General features: G+C 38.2%; 1 protein-coding gene across 1 annotated transcript in view; it reads left to right on the top strand.

Moving 5' to 3' along the window:
• LOC124870865 (microtubule-associated protein 2-like) overlaps positions 1-20,323 on the top strand; it is a gene marked incomplete at its 3' end in the record, with an annotated part of 102,563 nt that overhangs the window by 62,695 nt on the left and 19,545 nt on the right. Inside the window, exon 3 of the mRNA XM_047369691.1 lies at positions 7,482-7,747. Coding sequence (XP_047225647.1) covers positions 7,537-7,747 — 211 coding nt within the window. The remainder of the gene's footprint in view (positions 1-7,481; positions 7,748-20,323) is intronic.

Below are 20,323 nucleotides of genomic sequence, written 5' to 3'. Positions count from 1 at the left end.
TGCTAAGGTGTTGAAGAAGCCCAGGTTGCTTTAAAATAGCCTTTAGCTTGTCTGAATTGTTGGGTGTGGCATATCTCCTCTTCGTCTTCACAATTCTCCATAGATATTCTATAGTGGTCAAGTCCAGCAAACTTGCTGGCCAATCAAGTGCAGTAATACCATGGTCATCAAACCTGGTATTGGTACTTGTGGCAGTGTGGGTAGATGCCATGTTCTGCTGGAATAAATAAAAAATAAATAAAATCTGCTTTCCATAAAACTTGCCATTAATATAATTAGATACTGGACTCTGTGAACACCCAGCCTCTTTAGAAGTGACCTTTTGGGCCTTTTCTTTCGTGTGGAGAGTCTTGATTGTGTAGGCCATAACAAAACAACCTCTTGTCTTCCAGTCAGGCTTCCATGCTCACCACAGTACAGAGACTGCTCTTGTCAAGGTGTTCAATGACATCCGTATAAATGCAGACTGTGGAAGAACAACAGTGCTGGTATTATTGGACCTTAGTGCAGCATTCGACACTGTTGATCACTCCATTTTATTAGAGTGCCTGGAAAACTAGGTTGGTCTTTCTGGTACAGCACTCAATTGGTTTAAATCCTACTTGAAGGACAGGGACTTTTTTGTGTCAGTGGGTAACTTTACATCAGAGACCACAAAAATCACATGTGGCGTTCCCCAAGGGTCCATCTTAGGCCCCCTTCTATTCAATATCTACATGCTCCCCCTTACTCAAATTTTAATAAACAACGACGTAAGTTATCATAACTATGCAGACAACACACAGCTATACGTTACGATGTCACCAGGTGACTATGAACCCATTCAAGCGCTGGGTAAATGCTTAGAAGAAATCAATGCATGGATGGGCCAAAATTTTCTTCAGCCGAATCAAAACAAAACTGAAGTAATAATCTTTGCACCAAAGGAAGAGCGTTTGAAAGTTAGCACACAGCTTCAGTTAATACAGCTAGAAACCACCAGTCAGGCTCGAAACCTGGGTGTAGTGATGGACTCAGGCCTGAACCTTCAGAGGCACATAAAGACAGTAACAAGGTTGGCCTTCTATCACCTAAAGATAAACATCTCCAGGATTAAAGGACTAATGTCTTAGCAGGACCTTGAAAAACGAATTCATGCGTTCATCTTTAGTAGAATTGATTACTGCAACGGTGTCTTCAGAGGTCTGCCTAAAAAGTTGATCAGACAGCTGCAGTTGATCCAGAACGCTGCTGCCCGCGTCCTCACTAGAACTAAGAAAGTGGAGCACATCACCCCGGTTCTAAAGTCCCTACACTGGCTCCCTGTAGCTCAGAGAATAGACTTTAAAATACTTCTGTTTATCTATAAATCACTGAATGGCTTAGCACCAACATACTTTACAGACTTGTTGTCAGTGTATCAACCACATCACAGTTACACTCCGTTATTTAAACTGTGTTATCTAAACATTATTAGTTAAGTTTTCGGTCCAGTTTTCCTTTCATTTTCTTATCCATCGTTCTATTCTTATTTTATTTTTTTTAATTAGCTCTGTTGTTTGATTTTCTGTGTCATTGTTATGTTTTTCTTTATGTACAGTGCCTTGAGTGCCTTGTTGCTGAAAAACGCTATATAAATAAACATTACTTGACTTGACTTGAATTTGTGCTTGAACTAACATGCCCAAATCTAATTGAACTTTTCTCAGCAAATACAAACTCTATTGAAATAATCTTGGTATCAAATTAAAGCTAAGACTTAGGAGATTTCATCAGAAGTATAAATATCACTGTAGCTGCTATTGTTTCAGAGATAATGAGGATGTAACACAGAAAAAAAAAGGTTTTTTCTGCATTGTACAGTATATAAACCTTGTAGAAATATCATGAACAAGGCTACGAACTTTTAAAAACCCTAAATCCACTTGTGGGCATTACCTGTGCAAAGATTCATGCAGCTAGAGAGATAAATTAAAGCAAAGTTACATACAAGCAAAAATGTTACCCAGGCGTTTTGCCCATTAGCACAGTATGGCACATGTCACCATCTACAGAAAATTGTGGTTTTACTTGCACAGCTTAAAAAACGTTTTTTTACATGCTTAAAATTGTCCATTTTAACATATTCTTTATTTAAATTACCGACATTTATTTTCTATTTTTAATCAAACACCTTGAAAGTGCTCTGTTTCACTCCAACTGCAGCATATTCACTCAGCCCGTTGTACATGCAGCAACAACTCGAGTTTGGTTAGTACGAAATGACCCCTCCTTTTCATCCATAAAGCCATTAGATTTAGATTATAATAAACACTGTCACGTCGGTCCCACCAATCACCAGCTGTAAAAAGACTAAGTCCTGTGACGCAGACTGAGTGACTTTTACATTCATCAATGAAGACCTTCTATCCAGAACTAGGAAGTAGGAATTTAAGTGGATTCACTTGCAAAGCATACTGGGAGATGTAGTTATCAGATAAATACGAAAACCAAACAACGGTTTTAACTTATGAGAAAGAAGAAGACAAAGGTAAGAAAGTTTTTAGATTATGTTTTTCAATCGTGAGTGATAATTCTGGTCTTCTTTGCTGCTGGTTTATTAAATCCTGGGTGGACTGTGACAAAACTTATATTTTCGGAATCTGTGAGGTCTCTGCTGTCTCCAGATGCTGACGTTTTAGAGGATACCACACATGTCTATAATATAAACTAAGGGATCGTAGAGAAAAAAAGTAGAATTTCTCCCCTGGTTCCAGGGGATGGGGCTTTTTATTAAGCTTATGTAATGTTCTGAATAAACTAAATATTGGGTGTTTACTAGCTGTGAGCCTGAAAAAAATACTTGAGATATCTCACTTTTTGTATAATGAGTCTTTTTAATTTGAGTTTTACTTATTTTTAATATATCTTTTATAGTATTCTGAATTTTATAGATGCACCAGGACTGAGACAAAACTTGAGATGTTTTTTTATTATGGATAAGATGCAGTGGTGCCTTGCAGCCTAGTTTCAGTTTTAGGATGATAAGAAAGTAATGGTATCTTATGACTAGAATTTTGATGTGCTGCACTGTTGGCAACTATTTTGGGCCAGGCTTTAAGTGTAATGATCATTCTCTTTCTTTCATGCAAAATGTAGATCATCCTATTAACTAAATATATAATGCACTGCTCTACTGTTTTTCATTAAACCAGACCGCTATGCCTTTTCCCTTCCCCCATTATCAGCCCCCACCCACACCCTGATCCTGATCTTACTGGGTCTGGAAATTAGCCATAGCTCAAAGTGACCTTCATCACCAGACAGACGGCACGTAGACAGGGCACTAGGACAGCGGGCAAAATTCAGTATTTTATAGCTCTTCTAATATATGCGGTTTTCAAATGAGGATTTGCTAGGGATGCAAGGACATCACATGTAAGGAGTTATGGAGATTACACATGTGCTCACAGACTGGAAAAAAAGACACTTTTGTAAAGCTGTCAGCTATGTGCAGTGTTCTTCAAATCATCTTTATTGATCTTCTATACCGACTTGAGTCATCCTGCTCCATTGAACTTATACTCTTACAACATTTGAAGCTGCAAGGGACTGCATTAAATTTATAAGATTAGAAGAACCCATCATACAGGAAAAATGGGAACTTTCAGGGTCTATTGCCTTTCAGAAAATCGTTTGCTAACCCCATGTTTAGTAGCACAATACAACATCAGTGCATGAAATTGTTTACACACTGGTTTGAGTTTCTGATTGAGCCTTTGAACATGACAAACTCGGAATTTTCATATTTTGGATTATATCTGACAATTATATCTGACAATAAAGGTTGTATACATATGGATGATGGTCCTCCAAATTAGCTGTTAAAATATGTTTGACCTAATGCTAGGGGATTGCAACAATGATCCACTGCCCTCTGTTGGTTAAAACCAAAAGCGTATTTCCACCTTTAAGACTAACCGACAATCTTTTTTGAATATATGCATTTCTCATTGACTGCTCTAGTGTCCAAAAATGTAACTGGCCCAGGAACAAGAGCCAGAGAACACTTTAAAAAAATGTGTTAATTAAATTTTATTTTATTCAATGACATAAAATAAACATAACACATTTTGATATGAACAAGAAAAGCAAAAAATGAATAAAAAGTAGAAAGAAGAAAAATCTTATATTATCTACCCAACCTCAAAATATGATAAGTCAACTAAGTCATGTTTCATCAATTTAAAGATATAAATTGTGGTTTTGTTGGATCTGTGTAGCATTTTTTACTTATAATATATAAAGCTCTTATTTGCAAAGTAGAAATGGAACTAGTATGTTTTACAAGCATTCACAGGAATGTTGATTGTACACCGATTTTAAGTTTGAATGGAGCAGAAGTGCTGCTGCAGCTGTGTGTACATCTCAGGAGGTACCTCTAGCAGGGTTTAATTATTAAATATCTGTAGATTATCATAAACTTCCTAAGAGTTAGAAGTGATTTGCTCAAAGGTTGTTATTTTCAAAAGGTACTATTAATCTGACAAAGCAGGTTCATTGGAACACATATAACATTTTTCTGGGATGTACCTAACTGCTTTCGTTACTCCATAGATTTCAGGTTCATCGATGACCCATGTTAGTTTTGTAAATGGCTTGTACTGGTATAGCTCATTATCAAGTCCAAGGACTCCAAAGCGCTTTTACACTACAATCAGTCATCCACCCATTCATACACACATTCACACACTGACAGTAGTAGGCTACAGTGTAGCCAAAGCTGCCCTGAGCCAGGCTAATAGAAGTGAAGCTGCCATACAATTGGCGCCACCGGTTACAGGACAAACCCCTACTACAGTGGCCACTGTCACCCCTTTGCTATATATTAATCTGTTATATTTATAATGTGCTGGTATTTCAAAGACTTCATAAAGGCATGCACTTTACAAGGGTGCCAAGCCCCATTCACACATTCTCAATAACAGTAGGCAAAAGGTGATTTTCCATATGTTAATAATTTATTGTATTCCCAACCAACCTGGTGTGTTTGCATTAAGAAGATTCATTCTTAGTTGCATCTGCAGAAAGCACTTCGTTCCAGTTAAAGATAATTATTGCCCTTAGATATGGGGAATTTAGTAAAGTAGCCATTTTACTTATTTCCTGACTTAATATTAGCTCACATCTGTCTTACCTTAATGAGATGATCTCTTGTCTTCTCATTCCTAAGAGTGACTGAGTAGAATGGGTCTTTGTGTTGTTTTACTTTTTTACCCCAGGGAAACAGAAAGAAAATGAGTACAGATTAAAATTTTCTTGGTACTCTGATCAATTTACAAAAGTAAAACATGAATTATAAAAAAACAAAACAACCATCAGTTACATTATTTCATTAAGTAAATGTCTCACAATAATTAGTGAAGCAGAAGTTTTGTTGAAAACAAACTTCATTAGGTTGGTACTCAAGACTTGCTAAAAAAGTTTCAACATAATCAATATTATAAAACATTCTGGACAAAAACACTGTTACTTTGTTAAACTGGTGTATTATTATAGGCCTGCAAAACTAATTACTTTCCAATTCTCCCCACTTGCACATTGCCTCATCCTAATTAACAAAAACATGTATTCATATACTCTAAGCTTCTTTGGTTTATTTTGTTATTTCTTCCTATAAGTTGTCTTCTATTATCAGATAATTGTTTTTCAGAAAGTGTCAGTCCCAGCATGAAACACAAGTGAAAGTTCTGTGTGACTCTAATGTTAAGTACACATTTTTACACATAATACACATTATAGCACAATGTATGTTGGAATAAACCGTTTGTTAGTTTTACTTTTACTGTGCACCAAAAATGTGTGAAAACGTTTACTTTAACTCTTTTCACATAAAGCAGGACTATTTTCTTCTTTCCTGGTTATCTGAATATGGTTGCATTCTATTAGGCAGCATATGAGAGTAGACGGTAATCAGGAGTATGGTGTGTACTGTCAGGGCAGTGAGTAATGCTCACTGTAGCATTGCCTTGTGGTCGGGCTGCAGTTATTGACTCCTGCTTTCTCCATTAGGCTTCCCTTCACTCTAAGGATCTCTGTGGACTGCAGAGCTAAATGACTAATTACCTCAACACAAACGCTTACACACAGCTCAGGTACTACCAGCCACTCATCTTCCTGTAAAACCCACCACTATCAGTTCTGATCAAAACAAATTTCAACAATTTCAATTTTGATTCAGTATTCATGTATGGTATAAACTTCAAGTTACTTTAAGCTGAAATAATTTTTTTTAAAATTATTATTAAGCCTTTATTTACTTATACAGGCAGTCTAATTGATGCACGAGTTAAGACCTCTTAAGAGACCTTTTAAATTACATTATCACAGTTAATATCAATTAGATTTTATCCAAGTCTGATTAAGTATGGAAAAATGAAAATTGAAAGTGGAAAATAGTTTTCATTTCCAGACTAAAATGTGTATTTCATTATTTGAAAGAGAAACAGCTGAACTCTGAAAAAACAGTTTTTTTCATTTATTTATATTGAGATAAAGACTTGCCTCTTGTTTGCCAAATCAAGACTTGGATTTTTGTCTAACTACGAGATGATTTCATTGTCCTTCCTGTTTTTGGGGATTTTGTAAAATGAAGACTTTATCAAAAAGTGTGATTTAAAGGATTGTGTTAACCTCTAGTTGAATTTTTCAAAGCTTTTAGGCTTTAAACTGATTTATGTGTGTCCCAATGGCACACAGGTAAAACAGATCTTTACCCCACAGCAGCATTAGAAGCCAGCACCATGTTTCATGATTAAAAAGACAAACATAATACATCCCGATTAGGTGAATATTTATTATTTGAATGTACATTATCTGATGGAAAACCTATGATAAAATGTAGAAACTCAAGTCTAGAAAGCTATGTAAACTTGAAATTTATGAAAAATTTGAAGGAGCCCTGCATTTATTATAAAGTATTTGCCACCTTTGTGTCTGAACTAACTGCTATTTGATTTTTCAATACTAGCTACCTGGATCCCATCATGTAGGATTGACTAAAACCCACCTTTAATCCCCTCAACTCTGCTTGAATGCCTAAGACCCAGTGTCTGCTCTGTTCATTTTTATCGACTGTTTAGACTGCTGGAGATAGGCACCAGCTCCCCCGCGACCCACTATGGAATAAGCGGTAGAAAATGACTGACTGACTGACATAAAAATCAAAAGCGATTCATGCAGAGGTTGTCATCTGCCAGCCAATAGCCAGACCCAACAACTCACCATATACCCATAAAATCACACGAGCACGGCTGTAGTTGGAGTAGTGTTCACAGTGAAATGGTGGTGCTGCGGCAGGGATTATGACTAACAAAAAGAGATTCACGAATGTGACTGATGCGGTGTATCCAAAGTCTGGGACTGTTCAATCTCCATTATGTAACGTCACTAATGTTGCAGTTCACAGCAGAGCATTTTGCTCATCTTACCCTCTTTTCCATCTCTTCTTGTCTTTCACCCAGAAACTGAGATCCCCATCTCCTTGCCTGGTCTTGCCAGCTGCTATCTAGCAACAGCATGGCAGACAGTCGAGAGCCAGAAGACTGTGCCTCCCAGTGGGACCCATCAGGAGGGCAGGAACCTGGGGGCACCCATGGCACAAATACCTACTCTTCGTCAGCCTACAGGACCTGCCAGCCTGGCGGGGCCCTCATGACCACAGCTCCTTACACTGCAAGGGAGAATGGCTTTAATGGAGAGCTAGCTGGAGCTCCTGCTATTACTGCAGGTAATCTGTTCTCAGGCTTTCTTTATTTACCTTTACCTCTCGAACATCACATTTTTTCACATTACAACCTAAAACTTTATTGTACTGTATGGGGATTTTATGTGATTGACCAACATAAAATAGGGAATAATGTTAACTGGAAGAGAAATAAAACATGTTTTAATTTTTTTCAGTAACAAAGATCTCAAAGGTGCATGTGTATTTAGTCCCTCTGAGTTGGTGCTTTGGAGGACCAGCTTACAATGCTGAAAGGCGAACTTCTGCTTTAACAAGTCTTTTGCAGCTTCTTACAGATTTCTTCCAAGATTGCCCTTTATTTAGCTCCATCTGTCTTCCTATCAGCTTGGATAAGCGTTTCTGTCGCTGCTGAAAAAACACATCCCCATCAGCCAGATGGGGATCCTCGGATGCCTTAACTATGTTTCACAATTGGGGTACTCTGTTCAGGGTGATGTACAGTGTTTGTTTTCCTTCACGTAGAGCATTTTGCATGTATTTTTGGATAAAATCCAAATAAAAGATACTGTAGTTTCTAGTTGTTGCCTTAAAAAAATGATAAAGTTCAAGGAGTTTTATTACTGTTGCAAAACAGAGTGTGTTTAAGGATATGAGCACTGGATGTGGGGTATGTAAATGTTCTTTGTAGTGTGGCTGGACTCAGCATAGAAAAATAATGATGAGCTATAAGTACAGCTATTTTTCTCTAATGAAACGGGTCAACTGACATGGCATTTGAAAATATCTCTTAGCCACCTCCCTTTGGAGGTTTTCCAAGTACATCCCGCTAAGAGTCAAACACAAAACCTGTAAAAACCACATATCCTCTCTGGCCTAACACCTAAATACGGTCATGCAGGAAAAGCTTTACAGTGTCGCATGTTATAGTGATGTCTGGGTTTACCTCCTGAACCTGTAAGAGTTGCAACCCGACCTCAGATAAGCAAATGAAAAAATTTGAATGAGTGAACAAAATGTGTAAACCGTTGGATTGATATTAAAATATTAAAAATTTTACTGTATAGGATAGCTGTATTAGGAAAAAAGATGTTGGAACCCTGGATTTCTTTTGGAAAGTAATATAGATGTCAAGTTAGTAGTTACACAATGATGTTGATATTTAAAGTCTGTGTCAAAGACATATCATATGTTTTAACTGGACGTATAGAAAGTCAGTATTTTAACTTCAGTTTCTGAATTTTCATTATTTTTCATCATTTTTTAGAAGCATTCAAGTGATAGCAGTGTTGTTTCTACACCTCGCCTATGACAAGTGTAGAAATCTAAGAGGACTTCATCAGTTAATGACTTAAATAGTATTATAGTTTAAACATAGTTTTATTTTAAGCAGTACTTGTAATGTTACAGTTAGAACTCAGTAATAAGTCAAAATCGTAATGATTTTAAAACACTTCTTTCTATGTTTTTACACATTAAAAAATCCTTAAAAATAAAGCTGAAACATTTATGTAGCAGTCCAACCTTCACAAATGACAATGGTGTAAAACTATGGAACAGTATCCAGACTTCTTAGGCCAGCAGTGTTCATCAATGCCATGCTTGAAAATGTCACAGGTTACAAAAGAAAAAAAGAATTAGGTCAGACTCATCAGGTTTTGATTCATGAGGATTGCCTTCTTTATGCTGTGTTAAGCAAGAACTGCTGTATCCAGTTAAATCATGTCTCTGTCAATTCTGTCAATATAAGAATTTGGTTTTTAATTGCAAATATTTTGAGACATTGATTTGGTGAAACGGTGTGTTAAAAATCCTTTTCTGATGTTATTTTTGGCTAAGTGGTTATGCTTTTGGGATTCTAAAATAGATGTTATCAAACAGATGTGTTTTATAACTTCATACACAACTATTTATTTTGGTAGTTCTCTCTATATTTAGATATGGAAGCGCACTGAATTTATTTTCCCTTGGGATTGATTAAGTGTTTTTAAACTGAATTGAAAGTCTGCTCATTCTTTACAAGGTTGTATGTTGTATTACTGTATGTGACCTTTTAAATGTGCTTAAGCTGATGCTATGAAGAGTGTCTGAAGAGAGTGGGTTTGCTGCACTCACTAGGATAACATACTGTTATTAACAACACTGTAATTAACACATAAAGCATTTGTCTGTTCTTGTTAAACCCTTTCCTCGCTCCTACCCAAAAGACCAGACTGGGAACCAGTGGTGCTAGTAGTGTAACTATGGGAACAGTTCCCCTACAATTTGCCAAAACAGTTTTTTTTCTTTTTTCTTTTTTTCTATTTAGCACACAATGACAAAGAGCTAATTTGACATCCCTTCTTTCCATTATTGGGTTTTCCACGGATACCAGTTCGTAATGATGATTACATTATTTCTGAGAGTAATTGCTGCTAATGTCTTTTTATTCAAAATGCAGTACTGATTGATTATAAGGGTCCTTCTCAAAATATTAGCATATTGTGATAAAGTTCATTATTTTCCATAATGTCATGATGAAAATTTAACATTCATATATTTTAGATTCATTGCACACTAACTGAAATATTTCAGGTCTTTTATTGTCTTAATACGGATGATTTTGGCATACAGCTCATGAAAACCCAAAATTCCTATCTCACAAAATTAGCATATTTCATCCGACTAATAAAAGAAAAGTGTTTTTAATACAAAAAACGTCAACCTTCAAATAATCATGTACAGTTATGCACTCAATACTTGGTCGGGAATCCTTTGGCAGAAATGACTGCTTCAATGCGGCGTGGCATGGAGGCAATCAGCCTGTGGCACTGCTGAGGTCTTATGGAGGCCCAGGATGCTTCGATAGCGGCCTTTAGCTCATCCAGTGGCAATGTGGCACCTGTAGCCCATTTCCTGCACACGCCTGTGCACGGTGGCTCTGGATGTTTCTACTCCAGACTCAGTCCACTGCTTCCGCAGGTCCCCCAAGGTCTGGAATCGGCCCTTCTCCACAATCTTCCTCAGGGTCCGGTCCCCTCTTCTTGTTGTGCAGCGTTTTCTGCCACACTTTTTCCTTCCCACAGACTTCCCACTGAGGTGCCTTGATACAGCACTCTGGGAACAGCCTATTCATTCAGAAATTTATTTCTGTGTCTTACCCTCTTGCTTGAGGGTGTCAATAGTGGCCTTCTGGACAGCAGTCAGGTCGGCAGTCTTACCCATGATTGGGGTTTTGAGTGATGAACCAGGCTGGGAGTTTTAAAGGCCTCAGGAATCTTTTGCAGGTGTTTAGAGTTAACTAGTTGATTCAGATGATTAGGTTCATAGCTCGTTTAGAGACCCTTTTAATGATATGCTAATTTTGTGAGATAGGAAATTTGGGTTTTCATGAGCTGTATGCCAAAATCATCCGTATTAAGACAATAAAAGACCTGAAATATTTCAGTTAGTGTGCAATGAATCTAAAATATATGAATGTTAAATTTTCATCATGACCTTATGGAAAATAATGAACTTTATCACAATATGCTAATATTTTGAGAAGGACCTGTAGATGAGAAACTGTGGTGATTTTATGGTGAAAAAATAAATTTAGTTTTTAGATACATTTGCTGATTCTGAATTACCTTTGGGTTATTTTTTTTACATTTAAAGATAAACAAAATAAACACACTATAGCTGAGATTAAAACTATATAGTTAAGTCAGTGCCGACACATTCTGGCCTCTCATCACTGAACATTTGCCAACAAATTTCTGCAAGACTAAGATGTGCAAGTTGAAAATATTTGGATTTCCTTTAGCTAGAGGCATTTTTTCTATTTTTTCTTTTTTTTATATTGTGTCATAGGACATTCAAGTACATATCATAGAGTACTAAAAATTTATATTTTTTTATTGCTTTTAGATGTGTAGTTCTATTTATCACTGTATACTTGCATATAATCTTTTCGCCCTCAAAGTCTTATTAAGTTATGAGAGTGCACAGTTGTCTTCCTTTTTTGTTTTGACAATGATAATTAGCTATGAATACAGGTCCTTCTCAAAATATTAGCATATTGTGATGCAGGCGTGTGCAGGAAATGGGCTACAGGTGCCGCATTCCCCAGGTCAAGCCACTTTTGAACCAGAAACAGCGGCAGAAGCGCCTGACCTGGGCTACAGAGAAGCAGCACTGGACTGTTGCTCAGTGGTCCAAAGTGCTTTTTTCGGATGAAAGCAAATTCTGCATGTCATTTGGAAATCAATGTGCCAGAGTCTGGAGGAAGACTGGGGAGAAGGAAATGCCAGAGGTCCAGTGTCAAGTACCCACAGTCAGTGATGGTCTGGGGTGCCGTGTCAGCTGCTGGTGTTGGTCCACTGTGTTTTATCAAGGGCAGGGTCAATGCAGCTAGCTATCAGGAGATTTTGGAGCACTTCATGCTTCCATCTGCTGAAAAGCTTTATGGAGATGAAGATTTCATTTTTCAACACGACCTGGCACCTGCTCACAGTGCCAAAACCACTGGTAAATGGTTTACTGGCCATGGTATCACTGTGCTCAATTGGCTTGCCAACTCTCCTGACCTGAACCCCATAGAGAATCTGTGGGATATTGTGAAGAGAACGTTGAGAGACTCAAGACCCAACACTCTGGATGAGCTAAAGGCCGCTATCGAAGCATCCTGGGCCTCCATAAGACCTCAGCAGTGCCACAGGCTGATTGCCTCCATGCCACGCCGCATTGAAGCAGTCATTTCTGCAAAAGGATTCCCGACCAAGTATTGAGTGCATAACTGTACATGATTATTTGAAGGTTGACGTTTTTTGTATTAAAAACACTTTTCTTTTATTGGTCGGATGAAATATGCTAATTTTGTGAGATAGGAATTTTGGGTTTTCATGAACTGTATGCCACAATCATCCGTATTAAGACAATAAAAGACCTGAAATATTTCAGTTAGTGTGCAATGAATCTAAAGTATATGAATGTTAAATTTTCATCATGACATTATGGAAAATAATAAACTTTATCACAATATGCTAATATTTTGAGAAGGACCTGTATATATATTTTCAGATCAAATCAACTCGAATATTTTTGTTACATTTTGTGGCATACTTAAAAATTTGCAACACAACAACAATATTTTTTCTGGAATTTTTGACAGATAAGAGTAAAAAATTGTAAAACAGATGAAGAACAAAATAGATAAAACACACTTAAATAATGTGAATTATTAAATCTCAAGAGCACTTCTGCATTTTTGCAGGAAAAAAGCTGTGCTGCTGGTTCTGCCTTTGATGTTGTCAGGTGGCAGCAGTGCAAAATGTTTATGCAGAGAGTTTGAGGAGACTGATACTGTTCAGCCACTACTGTGGTATTATTTGCAAACTCAATTATCTATTTTTTCCGTGTGGAGTTGCACAGCTGCATCTTACCAGTTTTTACAGCAATGGACCGAGCACACAGCCTTGAGGGGAACCCCTGCTATGTGTGATGAAATTGGAGATGAAGACTGACTGTGGTCTCTCAGTCAGGAATGTCGGAATCCAGAGACAAGTTGAATTGTTTAAACCAAGTTGGAGATATTTCTCTGTCAATCTGTAAGGAATTATGGTATTGAATAATGAGCTAAAATCAGTGTACAGGATTCCGGTATATGTTTTTGTTTGTTCAGACGATTGATTGCTTTGTTCAGTGTGAATGATTGAATGGATATCGAATCCCCCGTCTAGGGGCTGAATGGACTGGCAAGCTAATTCAGATCTAGTGATATGGGGAGGCTGACTGTGATGTGTGGTTTGGAAAACCACTTTTTTTTTAAGTGAGATCCTTCATATGTAATCAGTGTAGTTCAGTCTTTCGTTTTTCCTTATTCTGTCTTATCTTCCTTCTGTTTTTCTATTCTTCTTACACGTTTTCTATTCTGTCTGCGTCTTCCTTATTTTTTCTTCATTTTTTTTCAACTGTTCTTTATATTCTTCAATCCATTTTCTTTCATTTTTCTATTTCTGTGCTTTTCTTACCTTCTCTTCTATTCTTTTATTTACCATTTTCCTCTACATCTGTCTTCTGCCCTCTTCCATTCTTCGTCTTTGTTTCTCCCTCTGGGTATTGTTTTTTACTCTGTTTTGTTTTTTCTTTTCGTCTTGCTTTGTCCCTCCTTTTTCACTACATCTGTTCTTTCCCTCTTTCCACTCCTATCTTCCTCTCTTATTCCTTTGTTTTTCTTATTGTATTTCTTCTCCTTCCTTTCTCCTCCAGAGAATTCTATAAGCCTTAAATGCCTTTATTTTCACTTATCAAAGAAAAGTGGTCATATACTTTCAAATTCATCCTGAAAACCAAAACATTAGTACAATTCTAACAGTGAAAAAGGGTTAGGAATGATGCAAAGTAAATACATATGCCAAATATTTTTTATGTGAGCTTCATCAGAAGGTATTAAATAGATAAAGGCAAATGACCTGTTAAATTTTACATAGAATAAATGACTTCCAATTTAGACAATACAGTGCCCTACAAAAGTACTTATCATTTTACCCTGTCATATTTTTACATATTGTGAAGTGGAACAAAAAGGGTATATAGTTCTATGTTTTTTTTTCAAATAGAAAAAGTATGGTGGGCATATGTATTCAACTTCCCCAAGTCCATACTTTATAGAACCTCCATAGGTCCATCCATCTGACCAGCTTTACTATCTTTGCCAAAGAAACGCATCACCACAGCTTGATGCTACCACCACCTTGTTTCACTCTCTGAACGGTCTGTTCAGGGTAATGCATAGTAATGCATGTCACTTTCTGCATGTTGGCCAAAGATTTTTAGTTTTTGTCTCAGTTGACCATAGGATTGTTTTTCTGTTTTCTTTACATACTATACCATTCCATACCATATCATACCATACCACCATACCATACCATACCATACCATACCATACCATACCATACCATACCATACCATACCATACCATACCATACCATACCATCATACCATACCATACCATACCATACCATACCATACCATACCATACCATACCATACCATACCATACCATCATACCATACCATACCATACCATACTATACTATACATGGCTAGTGGTTGACTGCAAACAGGACTACTTATGGCTTTCTTCCAAGAATGACCTCCTATATGCCATTCCTTCATAAAGGCCAGATTTGTGCACTGCACAACTAAATAACTGTAATCATATCCTTCCTCTTGAACTGCAGACTCTGCAGATCCTCCAGAGTTACCATGGAAATCTTGGCTGGTTTCCATATTTATTAAAGGGGTGCCCCGCCCCTTCAATGAACCCCTGTGTCCCCCCTAGACAGTCAGCCTAATAATTATTTCAAATGTATTTTCTAAATAAAGTAGATCACAACAGAACTCATTTAAGGTTACCTTTCTTATATAACACGTCTATACATTAATATTTTATGAAACAAACACAATAATCTTGTTATGTTTACAACACTATGCAATTTCTGCCTCCACATAGAAATGCTCCTACCATGTTGTGCTCTCTGTATCACTTGTGGTGGACTTCGTGGAGATACACGCGACACGTACGCACAAATGAAGACATACTCCCTTGTAGTGTATAACAGAAAAAGATAGAGAGATGGAGAGAAACAACGCTGCACAATTTGTTTGTTGAAGTATTTTTTTAATAACTGTTAAATTATGTTGTGTTTATGTTAATTGCTATGTAAACTTAATTATAGTAATTGTTAATTATATTGCTGTTATTAAAAAAAAAAAACAACTTTAAAATCATGTCGCCTTTATGTGTTTTTAAGTGAGGCCCGAAACATTGTATACATTGAGAATAAATTGTGCACAAATGTACTATCTTTGATAAATAGGTCACATCTGAAGACAAGATTTTTCTTAAGTGCGTAAAAGTAAGGGGTAAAGTCTGAATTCCGTGTATTATGTACCATGTACTTTGCAGATTTGCACTATTTTGTGTTGGGCTATCTCATAAAATCAAAGTAAATAACATTGAGGTTTGTTTTTTTAACTTGACTAAATGTGGAAAAGAAAGAGGGGTCTAATTATCTTTGCAGGTTCATTGTAAATAACCCCTTGGGAACCATTTATTAATTTACAATGCCAACATAAGCTCCTCTTTTACATTAAATTATCTGTAATAATAGTTTTAATCTGTTTATCAACATAATGTGAGTAACATTTACACATCCCTTCAGCAGCTGCATGAAAGGCTGTTTGTCTGCTTTCCTTCTTGTCGCATTTCATTAGCATCTCCTCAGAGCAGGACAGAGTATGGGCTATGTGGGGCATGGTGGGTGACAGAAGGGCTAATGTTGGTTCTCACTAGGCCCTCTCTCCCAATGAAAAACTCTTCAGTCACTGTGAGAACCAGTGAAGCACAAAATTGTCCTCTTGACTTTTCTTTGAAATAAATTTGAAAAAGTCAGTCAGCCATGTTATGAGTGGTCAGGGAAAAAGAGAAGGGGAGAAGTTGGAAGAAACAGAGTTAGTTAATGAAAAATAAGAACGGCTAAATAGGGTTTAGGAATATGCAGTGAGTGTGCAGTCTTAAGTATCCAAAGATAAATGACCTGTTTGTCTATTTTTGACAACAAATGAGTCAATACCATTGTAAAACTAAAGCAAGTAAAACAAGACAATCCTGTTGGATTGTAACAATGAAATTATGATACATAATCTAGAATGGCTTTTGCAGTAACACTGTAATCTAGTTTATAGAAGAATGGAGAGAAATCTGGAGTTGATCAATTTCAGCTTGACTGGTCCTGACCAGTGAGTGTTGAATGTTGTTAATTTTAGTTCTGAAAAAGGAATTAAAATCGGCTTATAACGCCATCAGCAGGTTGAGAATTTACAAAAAACAGATCAGTTATGAAACTCTGATTGGTGCATCTTTACTTTTTTACATTGCTGTTCTAGCTTAATTAATAGTAAACTCAAAAGATATACACCAACATAATACGCATTTCTTTAAGAGCACAGAAAAAACTACAATTGAAGGTCCAGGTACAGGGGTTGGACAATGAAACTGAAACACCTGATTTTAGACCACAATAATTTATTAGTATGGTGTAGGGCCTCCTTTTGCGGCCAATACAGCGTCAATTCGTCTTGGGAATGACATTTACAAGTCCTGCACAGTGGTCAGAGGGATTTTAAGCCATTCTTCTTGCAGGATAGTGGCCAGGTCACTACGTGATACTGGTGGAGGAAAACATTTCCTGACTCGCTCCTCCAAAACACCCCAAAGTGGCTCAATAATATTTAGATCTGGTGACTGTACAGGCCATGGGAGATGTTCAACTTCACTTTCATGTTCATCAAACCAATCTTTCACCAGTCTTGCTGTGTGTATTGGTGCATTGTCATCCTGATACATGGCACTGCCTTCAGGATACAATGTTTGAACCATTGGATGCACATGGTCCTCAAGAATGGTTCGGTAGTCCTTGGCAGTGACGCGCCCATCTAGCACAAGTATTGGGCCAAGGGAATGCCATGATATGGCAGCCGAAACCATCACTGATCCACCCCCATGCTTCACTTTGGGCATGCAACAGTCTGGGTGGTACGCTTCTTTGGGGCTTCTCCACACCGTAACTCTCCCGGATGTGGGGAAAACAGTAAAGGTGGATTCATCAGAGAACAATACATGTTTCACATTGTCCACAGCCCAAGATTTGCGCTCCTTGAACCATTGAAACCGACGTTTGGCATTGGCATGAGTGACCAAAGGTTTGGCTATAGCAGCCCGGCCGTGTATATTGACCCTGTGGAGCTCCCGACGGACAGTTCTGGTGGAAACAAGAGAGTTAAGGTGCACATTTAATTCTGCCGTGATTTGGGCAGCCGTGGTTTTATGTTTTTTGGATACAATCCGGGTTAGCACCCGAACATCCCTTTCAAACAGCTTCCTCTTGCTTCCACAGTTAATCCTGTTGGATGTGGTTCGTCCTTCTTGGTGGTATGCTGACATTACCCTGGATACCGTGGCTCTTGATACATCACAAAGATTTGCTGTCTTGGTCACAGATGTGCCAGCAAGACGTGCACCAACAATTTGTCCTCTTTTGAACTCTGGTATGTCACCCATAATGTTGTGTGCATTTCCATATTTTGAGCAAAACTGTGCTCTTACCCTGCTAATTGAACCTTCACACTCTGCTCTTACTGGTGAAATGTGCAATCAATGAAGACTGGCTACCAGGCTGGTCCAATTTAAGCCATGAAACATCCCACACTAAAATGACAGGTGTTTCAGTTTCATTGTCCAACCCCTGTATATTGAGGTTTTGTATGTCAGAGAGGTTTGACTATCAGCCGAACTCTCCTGTCCAATACACTGGCATTGGCCTTATCAGGGAGGCAGAGGAGAAAAAAGTTGGAACACACCCTCCAGTCATCCTTCTTTTGAAGGGGGACTACCACCCCGGTCTGCCAGTTCACAGTCACTGTCCCAGACCGCCATGCAATGTTGAAGAAGTGTGTCAACCATGACAGTCCCACAACATCCAGAGACTCGAGGTACTGAGGATGGATCTCATCCACCCACGAAGCCCTGCCACTGTGGAGCTTTTTAACCACCTCAGTAACTTCAGTCTGGGTGATGAAAGAGTCCAAGCCCGAGGCCCCAGCCTCTGCTTCAAACAGGGAATGTGTGACAGCAGGATTGAGAAGATCCTCAAAGTACTCCTTCCACCACCCGATAATGTCCCCAGTCGAGATCTCTATGCGCTTGTGCCTGCCAAGTCTGTCCGGCTTTCTCCTCTTCCAGCAGATACAGCTTACAACCAGGTGGTGATCAGTGGACAGCTCAGCTCCTCTCTTCACCCGAATGTCCAAACCATGTGGCTGAAGGTCTGAAGACACGACAACAAAGTCCATCATCAACCTCCTGCCTAGGGTGTCCTGGTGCCAAACATGGTGTTCATTATGGACTATCCGTGACTAGCACAGAAGTCCAATGATGAAACACCACTCGGATTCAAATCGTGGAGGCCATTCCTCCCAATCACGCCTCTCGTTTCCCATGTGGGCGTTGAAGTCCCCCAGCACAATAAAGGAGTCCCTGGGAGGGGCACTATGCAGCACCCCCAACAGGGATGCCAATAAGGCCAGGTACTCCGCACTACCACTTGGCTCGTAGGCCAAAATGACAATCAGAGACCTGTCCCCGAAACCAAAGGTGCAGGGATGCAACCCTCTCATCCACTGGGGTAAACCCCAACACGAGATGGCTGAACTGGGGGGTAACAAGCAAACCCACACCAGCTCACCGCCTCTCCCCGCAGGCCACTCCAGAGTAGAAGAGAATCCAGCTTCTCTCACACAATGTTGTGCGTGGAGGTGAGCCTAACTATTTCTAGTAGATATCTCTCAACCTCAAGTGAAGCAGTTTCCCGGTCTGAAAGGAGGACAACAGGGACTGCATCACCATGGTTACCATAGCAACTGTGCAGTTTGGTCGGCGGGCAGAGCGAGCCGCCTTCCCCACAGCTACGGAGGTTAGCTGAAGCTAACCCTTTGTTCACAGAGCTTTCTTCAAACTTCGTTGTCGCCCGGAAAACGTCTCCTCAGCACGGTTCATATGAGGTTAGGGGTTTGGGCAGAGAGAAGTAACTTAGGTTTAAATGATCTAAACATTTTTCATTTTATGAAGTTTGGTTTTGTTTGTGAAACTCAGCTATCTTAGAGCTAGCAGGTTATCTGCAGCACACGTGCCCAGTTTTGTGTTCTGTGTTTGTGTGTTTTGAAAGATAAGACAAACTTTATTTAAAGGGTGATTTTAAACACAGAAGATTGGCCATAACGCGCCATCCACGCTTGTGCATTTTAACCCTTTTATTAACGGTATTTTAAAGGTGTGTGTTTGATTCTGGTGCTAAGCTATCAGCTTCTTTTGTTAGCTTCAACTGCTAACAGCTAAGAACACGTGCTTGCTACTAAAGATCATCTACCCAGAAAGGTTGTTAGTTTTCAATCCAGTAAATAATATTTCCCTAACATTATTTTACCAAACTTGATAACTAAGTAAACACCATTAAGCCCGATTTCTCCAGAAAGATTTGGCTCTTTTCCAAAATATTTCCTTAAATATTTTACCATTTCCTTCATAATATTTCTTTAAATATGATTTTAATAAATAAAGGCAGCTAATGAGACAACGTTGAGAATTAGTCATCCAGAAGGTTGGTTTTATTCAGCAGATCATTCTTTAAAACATTATTTGATTAAAATAATATTTTATCTCATCTTGCATTGTGAATGGTTGTCTAAAGGTATGCTGATTATTGTCTAAGTTAGTTCCAAGACTAACTTAACGTCACCTCCAGATCCTTCAAGATAATCCTTGGTTCCCAAACATAAACATTGCATGGTTTTTGCATCACTCTTTTTGTCATGGTTTCAACCATCTTTAATCAACTTGTTTATATTGTACATAGCCCATTAGTCTTCCCTATTCTTTAATTCTGCTTGGTAGTTAGTTGGATTGTTTTAGCATAGTAAAGAGTTTGTTGATTGAAATATGTTTGACTTTGAGTTGACTTATTTTTGTTAATAAATTCTTGTATTTCAAAAAATTGTGTGAATTCATTCCATGTGTGTGCAGAGTTTTGCTGTTCAATAATGTC

This window comes from Girardinichthys multiradiatus, chromosome 7 (assembly GCF_021462225.1).
Source record: "Girardinichthys multiradiatus isolate DD_20200921_A chromosome 7, DD_fGirMul_XY1, whole genome shotgun sequence".
Classification (NCBI taxonomy): Eukaryota; Metazoa; Chordata; class Actinopteri; order Cyprinodontiformes; family Goodeidae; genus Girardinichthys; species Girardinichthys multiradiatus.
The sequence above is the reverse complement of the archived record's forward strand: the minus strand, read 5'-3'. Positions and strand labels throughout refer to the sequence as shown.